Here is a 14109-nt window from a genome sequence, read left to right on the forward strand (position 1 = left end):
ATCAGTTCATACTTCAGTGAAATTCATCAAAATATTCGCCGTATTCGAACCTCACCTGATTTCTAATTCACAAGGCGTCTCGCCGCACTACGGCTTCTTCTATTAGGGTTGCTGATTTGTTAGAAACACCACCGCGAACTACGGGCTCAACATCAAACAAGCCGAAGCCTGTTGCAGGAGTTTGACGAGGTAAGATAAAAAACGATGCAAGTGAAAGTATAGATTAGGTTAAAATACTTCAGCAATTTTGCTTACAAGATGTGACGGTGAGATTTCGAATTGACGTCATAATCATCACCTCATCACGCATTCTAACGTAAAAGAGGATTTGGAATACACTCTCCACGTGGCTAGCCCGTCTAGAGGGGAATAAGTGACACGTAGTAAATAACCTTTTTTTGGTAGCAGTTAATTTCGTTTTCGAGGATTAAACTCTAGTACAGGCTAAAGAAGTTAATAAAATAGCTGATAAAATTTGAAATCTCAAAAGTCTGATATAAATTGATAGAAAATAGTCTGAATGAACTTAGTAGACTCCTGTTTAGCTCAATAAATAGCTAAAAATTAAAGAGATTTAAATAGAAACTCGTGGTGATTTGTTAGTTAAGTCGAGTGAAATTGAACACTGTTTTCGCATCAAATGAGAGCTAGTATCGCAGAGATTTATCGGGACCACAGGGCTCGGCCCTATTAATCTCTGGCGTCGACTCGTAGATCAAAATGTTTGGAATAGTGAGTAATCTTTGAAATTGATAAATATTCTGAGAGTATTTTTGAAATAAATAAAGTAGGTAGTTTTATATTTCCATTTGTCACAAAGGCTTTACTTAACTACTTGCCAGGTGTCAAAAATTAATTTGTTTCTTACGAGTAGGTAAGTAATATGATATGAACTTTCATACCTACCCTAAATAAGAAATTGAGGGCTTCTCATACCAACTCATCCCCTATTTCAGTCCCTTCAACATATTTTGTTTATGACTAAAGGCAGCGTATGTCATTCTCTGAACGCCTATCAATATTAAATTAACCCAAAATTCATCATACGCATTTTTCACGTAATCTAAAGCGGATGAAAATACGTAATTACCTCAGAGTTTCAAGGGACAAACGTAGATTATTTTTCTTGTCAGATTTCCCAAATCTCATGACGCATAGCAGCAATTAAGATGTTCTTACGACAATTAATTAGTATAATACGGCAATTTCGAACACAAATCTGTGTAAATTTCACCGAGTGAGTTACGTTTGTTCTTAAAAGTTATCATCCTTCTAATTATAACGGCGATAAAATTAACAAACTTCGTTTTAATACTGAGTTATGCGGAGTTTAAAATGCTTTAATGGCTTAGAGACAATAAGTTTTTGTGAATGGATGAGAAGATTGGGAGGGATTCAAAGGGTTTTTTGTGGAAATTCGTAAAAAAATGTTTTGTATTGTCAGTGACGTACAATGGTGGGAGGAAATGAGAGTCTGGCGCTCGGCTCGGTTTAACTCGCACGTCCCTCCCAACCCCTCCCTTTAGAGTGCATATTGCGTATACGTGCATCGAACAATTGTCCCGAAATGCGCAAGTTGTACTGTGTAGAGTTAGAACGGCGGAATTTATACATGATGGTAGGTCTAAAGTGATTTTGCCGTAGCAATCGGGAGGTACAGGTACCATAGCTCTTATTATGTTATTCACTGATTTTCAACGCAAATACAAAGTTATTGCGTCATGCTGAAGCTAAAAGGTACATTTTGGAAAATTTAATTTGAAACTTACAACAATTTTACTTCATTCCGATTTAAAATTATATTATTATTATCATGCACCTTTCTTGTACATAATATTATGCATAGTAATTTCTGTACAAATAACCAAAACTAAAATACGTGAATTTCGAGCAACAACTTTCAAGCAAATGCAAAAGCACCTAAGTAATGATTTTGAATAAATAACCAGTAACTTCAGAAAACAAAGCTGGAGTAATATTTATAAACAGAATTTAATAAAGTTAAGTGCGCACCTTGTCTTCGGTCACGTCTGCTTATTATATATATATATATATACTTTACGACTATTCCAAGACAAAAACAATTTCGTGGAATTACCCATGTTAGAAGTATTTTTGATCCATTAGAAATCTGACTGGCATACGAAATTGTTCTAAACGTTTACGATGGACTAAGATTTAGTATTTGTGTAAAAATGCGTACGAATTGAGATTATTACGATTAAAAATACAAATTTAGAGCGCTTTCACATAAATAGGCGTTTTTGTCGCACGACTTAGCACTTTTAAAGTCGCTTTTAAATATAAATAATTAAATTATGACGCTGCTTAGAAGCGCTACAGTCGCGTGACAAAAACGCCTATTTATGTGTAAACGCCCTTTAAAGCTATATGGTTCTTGTAGATTCAAGTCCAGTAAGTACCTACATACTTATTACGCAAGCATTTTACTCTTTTTTTTTAAATAGGTAGGAGATTTTTACTAAGATACTTTAGAATTTTAGTTAAAAAGTCCTGTTATTTCTTCAAACCCATATTTATTTTTGAAAACCTGAAAAACTGAAATTCAACGGACATGTAAACCCAAAAGCCTTAAAAATAGTGCAAAGATATTATAATGCATGCAGCATCTGTGCAAACCAGCCACCAATCGCCACCGCAATCGAGGCAAGACTGAACAAGTGTACAGGTTGATAAATAACATAGCAAAGGAAAATGTGAATGCAAATGTTGGTGCTATCAGAAGCTTGGCGACACCGTATCTATGTCTGCGATCGGCACATTAGAGCGCCTATGAAATACTAGTTTAAACGTGTGAAAACTACACATTTTTCACCTTTAACTGGATGTGATAGGATCTTTGTGCTATTTAGAGAAAGTGTTGTTTAGGAAATCAGTAATATTCTAAGATATTTATGTTGGGGTGTCAAATTTTATAAGTCGCAATATTAATGAAGCTTTTGACTAATGGATTAACGTGCCTTTAATCATCATTATATTATATCAGTCTCTACCTAATAAGTAATCTAGATTAGTGCTGAACTTTTGATGGCATACTTAGTCACCTTTTGGAGGTACGGAGTGGTGTAAGTATACTTAGAAAATTCGGATCACTGAAGCTATCGATGTTAATTAAAAGCTATTAATCTAATCAAACTAGGGACAACCACAAATTGAGTTTACACCGACTTATATGTAGCTTGTTAAATTTTTATCTTAAAAAAAAAACAAATTCAATAGACATTCTACAAATGAAAAATATTTAGAAGTAGCCTCATTAATAACACTTCCTAAACCACTTCATCAACGAGGAAGCGAACTGAATCCAAACTTTTAATGCTTCCATTTATCAACGAAACCGCTGCGTTAAGGCGATTAGTGTCCTCAATCCGCGTAAAATGGTCATTTTGTAAAGCCTACTCCTCTTTTACTGCTGGACAGAAATAGTTGAAAAAAATATATGTTATACAACAGTTCAAGGACTACATTTGACACGTTTGAATTTTTCCTACGTCTCTTTGTTGTGGATTAAAAAAATAAATACGGGACATCGATTTTTTACTTCAATTCCCTACTCCTCCCAAACGGCTATGTTAATTTTAAAGATTTTTGCACGAATAGATTAAGAATTCTTTAATCTTTAAATGACACGTTGCGTTTTTCAATCGAACATTACTTTCATTCATAAATTTTACTTTTGATAAATTCCGAACGTTTTGCTGTTGAGGGGGCCTTCGCGGGGTGCGGGCGGCAGTCGGCCGCTGGCCTTCAGACGGGGAGGTTGTGTTACTCGCTGCAAACTGACATTAGCGATCAAAATGAATTTTTTCTTTGGCTGAGTTGCACCACCTGACGTGACCTAACTTTGACCGTAGCTTTGGCGATAACCGGTGTTTTTTTGTATGGAGTTTGACAGATATTTGACTTTTGTCAAATTTAAAATAAGATGGTGCAACCCAGCCTTTGTTTGACAATATATTTTATGTCAGAGTTGTTCATAGAGTACGTTCAGTCAGACGATACGATTGAATTAAGGCATGCTTGGACGCTATTATCTACCTAAATAGAATCTATTAGTGTAAAAAAATCGACTCCAAAACAAACTGCACTAGATAAGTAAAAGTAGAAAATATATTCCGTTATTTATTTACTAGGTCAAATTTATACCATGATTGATATTTTCGGAGTCGGTGGTAGCACTGGCAGCCTACGGTTTGGTAATTTGTTTTGGAGTTGGTTTTAATTTTTAGTGAAAATTAATTTATTTCATGCTTTTGTTGTTGTTGACCCTGTTGTTGCTACTGAAAGTCGACATTGAGACCATATTTTTTATGTTAAGTGCTGTTATCTATACATATGAAAAAAAGGGTCTTGACAGACAGACGGACGAATAACAGAGTAATCCTATAAGGGTTAAATAATTAGTTGTTTCCTTTTGAGGTTCGGAACCCAAAAAATATATGCGCGTTGACTTAGGAACCTGATCTGTTTTTTCGTTGGTTACTATGAACCTTATTTTTATAGTTATTTAATGATTTTTGAATGCATCGAAACTTTTAAATGGAGAATAAAATTGGCCTATTGAAAGTCTCCGTATGGGCAATATTTTGTCAAAATGACAATTTTATTCTTGAGATAAAAGCTCAGATAAAAGATGATAAGCATGCAATAATACGTAATTCAAAGTCTTTATTTCACGCATATACCGACATAAATAACGACATCTGATTGAGTTTATGAAAATGCATCGAAAAAATGGTTCGATGAAATATGCGGCCATGAGAGCTTTAAAAATGAATGCAGTGATGTAAGTATCTATCTAACATTCCTTCACTAATTTGGAACGTGTCTTTTTCTATTATAATACCTAGATTCTGTCCTTACGCAATTTATCTGACTAAAAGCTTGTTACGAGATTTAGGTACAGTCCTCTCAACTTAAGCTGAGAATTGCATTTGTATGAGTGCACACCGATAGTGTAGAGTGGCAATCGGCTTGAGGCGCGGCGCGTCCCGCGCATGGTTTAAACCGGTTTATACTAGTTTATAGCAATCGGCCTGAGGCGCGGCGCGTCCGCCACGCGTCACTTCCCTGCCGCTCACATACTTCACTTCACCCCCGGTACTGGTAGCAGATAGACGTGTAATTTTATGTAATTGTGTTCCAAATATTAGTGAAATGGCTCCTACTGTAACTGAATTTCCTGTACGAAAACCATTAAGCAGGCAAGTGAAAGAAATTGTATGCTAATTGAATACGTATTTGAAAGGTGTAAACGAAAAGTTTTTAGTCTGTTTTTATTTTGTAATTTTATAAATTTGTTCGTCTTTTTGTTGTATTTTGTAAGGCTGGCTGGACGCCCTCTCTATAAACGGTGCTCGCAGAATATCAGCGTCGAGGTACTTCGTGCCTTGGCAATTGGCATATGCTGAGCGAGGACCTGTTTTTATTTATTTATTTATTTATTTAAAAGGATGTGTCAAGTGTCGTTACATCGGCCCAATTGGTAGCTAGTGTTGTATGGAGTTCCTTTTAATAAAACATTAATTTTATTTGTATGTGTTTTACTAACTGTACTTTTGGCGATCACTCACACAAATGCAATTCTCAGCTTAAGTTGATAGGACTGTAAGTTCTTGTAGATGTACCTATTATTTACCTATCCGTGTTTTTTTTAGATTTACTTTAAAATTAAGTTACGTTATGAATGTATTTTTGTTTATAGCCTGACCAGGAACATAAAAACCCTGGCATAGAGGCGCGTCAATTGCATTTGATAGTGCAACACTGAGTACAGTCGTACCTGTGTTAAATTAATAGGCTAACTTTATGTATCAGGATTCAGGATTACGTCCTAATTAATTGATATTTTCATAAATTAACGAATAAAGATTATATAGGTAATCTGGTTTAAATAAATTAANCGTGCCCTATAAATATTGTGACGTGTGCCATTGGTTCGCCATCCCTGATCTAGACTTAAGTTCATTAATGCCTAGTGTCCGACCGAATGTTCGGTTTCGGTTTCGTTTTCGGTTGAGTTTCGGTAAAAACACGAGTTTCGGTTTAGTTTCGTTTTCGGCGGCAAACTTGCCGAAACTACGACCGAAACCGAATGTGCATTCGGGAGTTTCCGCGCTGTTATTGGTCATGTTCGGCGCGTTGAATTAGTGAATGAATCCGATCAGAGCCAAGCCAATGTCGTGATTCGCTCGCTTGTTTGTTTGCTGTTAGTTTTGTTTTGTTGTGGTGGCGAGTTTTCGAGTGATTTATTTTGAATTTGGTAAGTTTTATAGTAATGACTATAGTGCATTTCATGATGATAATATTATGGATTCAGAGTTTCAAAGTTCATTTTAGTATTTATCACCAAGGTATCCAAGTGGCAAGTACAGTAGATACTAACTTACGTACTACCTAGTACCAATTTTGTTTTGAGAAATTATTAAGGTAAAAGACCCGACCATGCCCGACCATGGGACGGGTTATGTAGATGTCCTGAATATTGCGGCTTTATTAAAAAAAATCTAGACTATAAATCCTTATTTTCTTTTTTAATACATAATTTGATACCTTTGAGAGTAAAAAAATAAAACCGACTCCAAAAAACCTACACTAAAAAGTTGAAAAATAATTACTAATTACCTACTTATTTATTAGGACGAATTAATATTTATGTAGGTATACCATGAGTGATACTTCTGGAGTCGGTGCCAAGATTATGAAACATGTAAAGTTTGCCTGCACCGACTCCAAAAGTATCAATCATGGTATACCTACATAAATTTTAATTCGTCCTAATATTGTAAGTAGGTAATTAGTAACTATTTTTCAACTTTTTAGTGTAGGTTTTTTTTTTTTTTTATAAAATTTTACTTATATCTTGCTTTTTAGTTAACTAATTATTACCTTGATTTTACCACTGAAGGTAGGCAGTACATTGAGACCATATTCTTCATGTCTACTGTAAAATAATATTCCCTACAAAATACAGGTTACCATATAGGAAACCTAAAAATACCTTAAACCGTCAGCCCACCTTAAAAACACGAAAGAATACAACTGTTGGTCTATTTGTAACTATAATATTTAAAGAATTATCTTCCAACTCCTAAGCATTAAGGAGTTGTACCTACCATGACCAGTTCATCATGATGAGATGATGAATATCTGATGTAAACACTTGAATAACTTTAGAAACTATACTTATCTATCTTCCAACTCCTAAGCATTAAGGAGTTTTACCTTCTATCATCAGCTCATCAATATGAGATGATGATTTCCAGGAGCAAATACTTGAATAACTTAAGAAAAAGTTTAAATTTATAAAATTTGAGGGTTGCCCTCGATTTCCCTAGGATCCCATCATCAGATCCTAACTTGGTGACAATGGGACCACCTCAGAAGTGTACCCTATCGAACAAAAAAAGAATTTTGAAAATCGGTCCACAATTAACGGAGTAATCGGTGAACATACATAGAAAAAAAAATACATACAGTCGAACATATTATAACCTCCTCCTTTTTTGAAGTCGGTTAAAAAGGAACTTTATAAGTTCAATTTTAATGCAATTTAAAGAGAAAACAATAAAGACTGACTGATTATAACAACGTTTTCTTTATTTTTCTTTTGTAAGGAAGTTTCGGTTTCGGTTTCGGTTTCGGCCGAAATAGACACCGTTGCCGAAATTCGTTTTCGGTTTCGGTTTCGGTCGTAAAACTTGTTTCGGTCGGACACTATTAATGCCTCCTGCAATGTTTTTCACCATATTATTATAGAAAGCTCTTAATTTTTAACCGACTTTAACAAAACGAGATTCTTAATTCGGTTGGCATAATTTTAACTATATAGATTGGTCCTCACTGTAATTTACTAATGGCTAGACAGTGGCGGCTGTGGCGGCAACTGGTGAGCGCTGAAGCGATAGGACTCGTAATATTTATGTACTCACTATAGTAGGGAATTTAGTGCAATGATTTGTATGGAGACCCCTTCACTTTGGTATAGAAGGCTCATTTTTGCACCAGTTGTTCTTTGGGTGCTCCTGAGTGGATTTCCGTCGGTAGACATCGGGAGCCCCCCCTGTGGTAGCAGGGGGAGGGGGGGCAAGTTTCCTTCTGCCGCGCTTCACTTTAAGGCCCATATCTTCAAAACTATGGGTATTAGGGCAAGTGTTGTGTCATTTTCGGATAATTAAAGGATGGCGAATTCATTTCTATAACAAACTTTTTGCCTTTTCATACAAAATAATAGAAATATGGAGTAAAATTCACAAAAACCAAAAAGTATTTTTTTAAATAAACGTCGTTTACTTTCAAACCACTGGAGATAATCTAATAAAAAAAAATATGTCCTGAAAGCTACATTTATCAGGATTATAAATATATACCATTGTATGGTACTTTTTTTGAAAAAAGTAGGTGAAAAAAAATTTGCCCTAATGCCCATAGTTTTGAAGATATGGGTCTTAAAGTGAAGCGCGGCAGAAGGAAACTTGCCCCCCCTCCCCCTGCTACCACAGGGGGGGCTCCCGATGTCTACCGACGGAAATCTACTCAGGAGCACCCAAAGAACAACTGGTGCAAAAATGAGCCTTCTATACCAAAGTGGAGGGGTTCTTGCACTAAATTCCCTACTACTAGTGGTAGCGCCACTGTAGTCCTGTGTCACTCGCTATAGTGGCGCCAACTGGTGAGATCAAATTTTTCCGTTCTTTTCAAACCGGACGGAATGAACCTGACTAGAATTTGGCCCGGTTTCCACCAGGCGGAATACCATAGAATTCGACAGCGGCGCGAAGGAGGCTATTGGAGAAGTGGAAATAATGAAATCTAATTGGTGATTCAAAACACTTCTCCGCTCTGTTCCGCCTTGGTGGAAACCGGGCCTTAGGAAGGTAGAATAGGTAGCTAGGTAAATAAAACGTAATGTAATCAATTAAACATTTCTCTATATTTCATGTTTAACATAGAACACTGGCCAAACTGACAACTGTATCAATAAACTGGAATAACCACATTTATATGCACTATTCAAAGCAACTACAATAGCAAATAACAGTCATACAATGATCAATGATTACACATAGTACATCTCGCTTAATGTCACCCCAGTGCTTTTTTAAATCTAGGGTACTAGGTACTACCTCGATATGATTAATGTACCTAAATAATAGGCAATGCACATTGCACAATTTTTTTACACAATCATAGTTAAATCTTTCTATTTTAGGTACCTATAATATTATTTTTGTTCCAAAGCCATATAATTTAACTACCTATTCAATATTTTGTAACTGAATTATTGACAGTATCAGGTACTATTTAACACATACAATGATACAAAGTAGAACTTAAATAAATGTAGGATTTAATAAATATAAAAAAATATAATTTATCATGAAACAAGATATTAAAACTAAAGTTGTAAAAGAAATTTATAAAACATTTGAAGTAAAAATGGAACTTTCTACCCTTAAAATATTAAGTGTATTTTCAATAATTATATTATCAAAAACAACAGCGATAAAATTAATAACCTGTAATAGAAATTGGACAAAATTCATTTGTTCGGATTTCTCCTGCTGAACTCTCTTGAAGTAGCATCCATACAGTATTGTGAGTGAACTAAAATATTATTTCTTCTAAGAACTACATTGTGTAGTATTTATCCAATCAAAATGCGTAGCACAGCCATTAATAATAAAAATTTAACATAGGAAGATAGATAATTATCTAATTGGCATAACACTTAGTGAATTGCAAATAGTGTAGTATTTTCTAGTCCATCCAGTGTTTAGATTAAGNTTTAACAACAGATCTTTTCGATGCATTATCACTTACAAAATTAAATATTAGCCATGAATGCCATGATAATAATAATAAATAAGAAAAATACTTTTACTTATAAAATTAACATGGAAACCTAGGAGTTCTAAAAAACTAGTCAATTTTAAACAGTGCTTACATTGTAATCTAAATTAGCTGTATTTATTACTGTTATTTCAGGCCTCATAAAAAAGTATAATAACAAAATTTGTCTGAAATTCTGAATCGACTAGAGTCGAGGAAGATATTGGCGCCCAACATGGTGATCAGATCAGAGCTGATAATTTTCAGTCATTTACAGTAATAAATTGTTTCAAAAATTCGTCGTATTTCGTCCTGAGTAAATTGTGAAATATTTTCAAATATGCAACAACAGTCTAAATTCTAAAACATAAGTAACCATTGCATTCAGCATCAGCACTCTAGTTTCATAAAAATAGCACAAAAAGAGAGGACCATGAAAAATACGAGTATTCTTCTAATACAAATTAGGTATGAAGGCATTTCATAACATCTCAGAAGTCGGGATAAGTACCTATATTTGGTTAGGTGTGTTTAATACTAATCTAACTGCATAAATATCTAATTACGCATATTAAGGTTATAAATGTATAAATGCTATTAAATTTATGTAACTGGTCTTGGGCGCGCAGGTAAGGGTGGCGGCGCACCGTGTCTGGCAGGAACCGGCGGCGGCGGGCCGGCGGGCGGCGGGGTGCTGCTCGGCGGCGGCGGCGGCGGCGCGCACGACGGCGGCGGCACGCTGTCCGCCTGCGGCGACGTCACAGGGCTCGGAGCGATTATCTTGTTGGAGTCTGGCGTGACAGGCGCGGGCCGAGGAGGCGGCGGGCGCGCCGGACTCACAGGGACCTGCTGCGCTCGCGACGGAACCAAGGGCGTCGGCGACGGCGCTGGGGGCCTGCTGGGCTGCTGTCTGCGCGGCGTCGGCGGGGCGGAACGCAGCGGCCGCTCTACCTGAGCCTCGCCGACTAGCGGAACCGTATTATTCGTGCATAGATTTATTTCAGATCGAACTATGTCGACCCAATCGGGACACTTCAATGTTATGCTCAATGGGATAGAGCAGGCTGATATTTGACCCTTTTGCGCTGCGGCCAATGCGTTCTGTCCATCTCTAAATGTGATGCTCAGAGACTGCTCATCTATGAAACGCACTAGAGTGACTTCGCCGATTGTGGCCAATTCCTGCAGCACAGCTGCCATCACGTTATCGTCAAACACTGACTCGTCGCTATCGATTTCCTCGATGGGTTGCACGATAATGCTTGCGTCGGGAGGACCGAGGTCTTTTACTACTTCATAAAATACTTCCATACATTTGGTGTAACTGACTTGAAGAACCTCCACTTCTAAAATTGCAATAACTGGACGATGGTCACTTTGTTTCAGTTCGGCGCGACCATAGTGAAGCAATTTTCCAGCAGCGAGTTCTGATGTCGTTTCAGGGTCAATGGTGTGTTTTCTGCTTCTCCATAGAACTCTGTCAGTCCAAGCGGGTGCCCGACATTTTTCGCTGGTATCGTAATCATCGCTAAAAAGATCGTATTTATAAGTCGGTGGGAAAGTAATATCTCCTTCAAAACAATTTTTGAAAACCAAGCCTTGCGATTTTTGTTGAATAAGTTGATCTTGTTCAAGCAACCTGTGCATATTGTTCTGCGATACTAACGAACGTACTTCATCTTTGTCAAGATCAATTCTGTAGTTAAAATCGCCGCACCAAAATACGTAATCGTGAGAATACAGTGACCTTCCCATAGGAAAAGCGATTTTTCGCGTGATTTCAGTGTAGTCTGCATTGCGTTCAGTAACTTGAGACTGTCCAGCAGCAAAGTGGGCGCAAACAAAGCACAGGGAAGTTCCATAAATTACCATACGGATTCCTACCGCACCCTTGTTTCCCGTGGCACCTCCTAAGCCAGTTTTAACCGAGTCCAGGGCAACATCTCTAATGTGAGGAACTAAATCTTTTCTCACAAATAGAAATAAACACACACCAACCAACTGATGACATGACAGCAAAGTGTAAGGAGCATCTCTACATAGAACCTTCTCCAGCTCCTCACTCCATGCTTTGGCATTGTCTGAACTAGCTGCCATTATGTTACTGGCATTCAGATCCACTATCTCTTCAAAACCTATAGCAAATATATCAGATGGGTGTTCTTTTAGGTTTACAGTATTCACCAAAGATGAATTAGGACAATCCAATAACCAATCTGCAAGAGATACATCTTTGTATGCAAGACTTCTGAAATGTTTACCACCATTGACATTATAGGTACCAATAGTGATGCGTATGCTCGTTGGTTGGGTAAATTCATTAGCTCTTCGACACATTTCTCTTAGGACTGGGGTTGATGTATGCAAAATATTGGATGGCAGTAAAATTCTGGTTCGGTCTGCTAGTTCCGAGTTTAATGTAGAACCTAGCAATAATATGTCAATAGCTTCTTGTTTGGAGTTGTCCAGCAAATTATTCTGTATAGTGCGGGCTGCAGACCTTGCACCATCAATCAGCTTAGATCCTCCCTGTATAGCACCAGTCCCTGCATAGATTTTTGAAATTTCATTGCCATTATTTACCCACATTTGCTTGAACACTTCTTCAAATCTATTTACATTTTGCTTTTTATCAATGCACTGCAGCAACATTAATTGGATTGCCAGCATTTCCAAACCAATGAAAGTTTGTATAGAATTTGTTCTGTCTAAGCAATCTAAACAATTTGTCCTGATCACACCCTTTTGGATGTTGTAAATATCCTCACCTTTGGCACTGAAGATGCTTATGTCATCATAGTGTTTTTCAATTATTTTTTTAAATTTGGCCAAGGCAGTTTCTATTGAGCCAGCTCTTACTTCCTGGTGATAGTCAAATATGAGCTGGACTACATCAGAATGACTGGATTCATTGAGATGTTTCTGAAATGCATTACTAAGTGTGGCTTCTCCTTCGCTGCCACCAATCAGACTTGATCCAAGGAGATTAACTACAAATACAGATCCATAATTTCGCTTCAATTGAGTGAAATGTCTATCACAGGCACTAGTGGAAGCATCATACCCTCTTGACATTTTCACCTTGTGTGACCCCACCTGAACTCCAGGTTGCTCCCAAAACAATGGTACTGAACCTCTGGTTTGAATGTAGGAAGCCACAGAGTCATCAATATAAATGGCTTGCTCAGTTTCAACAAAATTAGCTACATTACCATCATCATTACATCCTCTCACATTGAATCTAGTCCCTGCCCTTTCACAGCTCAACCGGGACACTAAAGCAGCCCTGGCTTGGCGGTGGCCAACATAGATAGTGCGTATTTCCACCGAGCCACACATGGCTCTGGTGAGCCAGTCATCACAATCAATTCCAAATCTTATCAAATGTATAAATAAGGTTCTGTTCCAAAAGAATCTGTTGTCAGGGTTTGCACCCTTACTTTTTCTTTGAGCACATAGCGTGAGATCAAATAGATTGTCATTATTTTTACCAGTATTCCATGAAAAATAAAAAGTACCAGAGTTGAGAAGCTTTCTTACTTCAGAAACTTTATCCTCATTCTGCGATTGGTAGAATAGCGGTAAAAATTGAGTTTGGGTTATTTTAAACACTTCGACATCGCCGACCTTACCGACGGAGCAGCAGCCCGTGACGAGAACGAGATACAAGAGGCAGCTTTCACCCGAGTTGAGTTGGAGAACGCCCAGGCAGCCGTAGGCGTCAGCGATTTTATGATATTGCTTCTTTAATGTGTCTGTTTCTTGAGAGGACAGAGAAACCACTGCCTGAGACTCGAAGAGTAGCGCTGAGTCTTTATTTCGGTGTTGTAAAATTACACTGTACGGATTCGGGGGCGAAGACTTTTCCAGCACTTTAAAACCTTTTGACATAGCCATGGCTATTGCTAACGTAAATTTAGCATCGAATCAATAGTTATTGATAATTGCGATTATCTATCCATCCGCCCCCCCTAATTTTATCGAAAGATTAATTTTCAGGAAAAATAATCGACCACCACACAAAAACGATCAAATGTCAATTGATTTTTTAATTTCAGCACTGTCTTCTTGTCATGGATATGGAAATGAAATATTAAGCCATGTGCCAAAAATAATCCTTAATACTTCGAGCACTAAACTTAAAAGGAGACGATATCGACCTATTGCTACATTTGTCAATGTTATCACGCAAACAACAATAGCAATCAGACAAAGGGTATGGTTATAAAGTGAAAAATCATATTTATAGTGTCTTCT

General features: G+C 37.1%; 1 protein-coding gene across 1 annotated transcript; it reads right to left on the reverse strand.

The window, feature by feature from the left end:
- Window positions 1-9809: 9809 nt before the first annotated feature.
- Synj (synaptojanin) lies at window positions 9810-13881 on the reverse strand. The gene has a single exon (XM_028317325.1). The coding sequence runs from the start codon at window positions 13747-13749 to the stop codon at window positions 10456-10458; it is 3294 nt and encodes a 1097-aa protein (XP_028173126.1). The 5' UTR covers window positions 13750-13881; the 3' UTR covers window positions 9810-10455.
- Between the last annotated feature and the right edge of the window lie 228 nt (window positions 13882-14109).

The sequence above is a fragment of the Ostrinia furnacalis genome, unplaced genomic scaffold (assembly GCF_004193835.3).
Source record: "Ostrinia furnacalis isolate ACB-3 unplaced genomic scaffold, ASM419383v2 OfSCF6157, whole genome shotgun sequence".
NCBI lineage: Eukaryota > Metazoa > Arthropoda > Insecta > Lepidoptera > Crambidae > Ostrinia > Ostrinia furnacalis.

Bases quoted from the DNA above. Each gene is read 5' to 3' on its own strand.
- Synj (XM_028317325.1), bottom strand. From the start codon at position 13,749: ATGGCTATGTCAAAAGGTTTTAAAGTGCTGGAAAAGTCTTCGCCCCCG.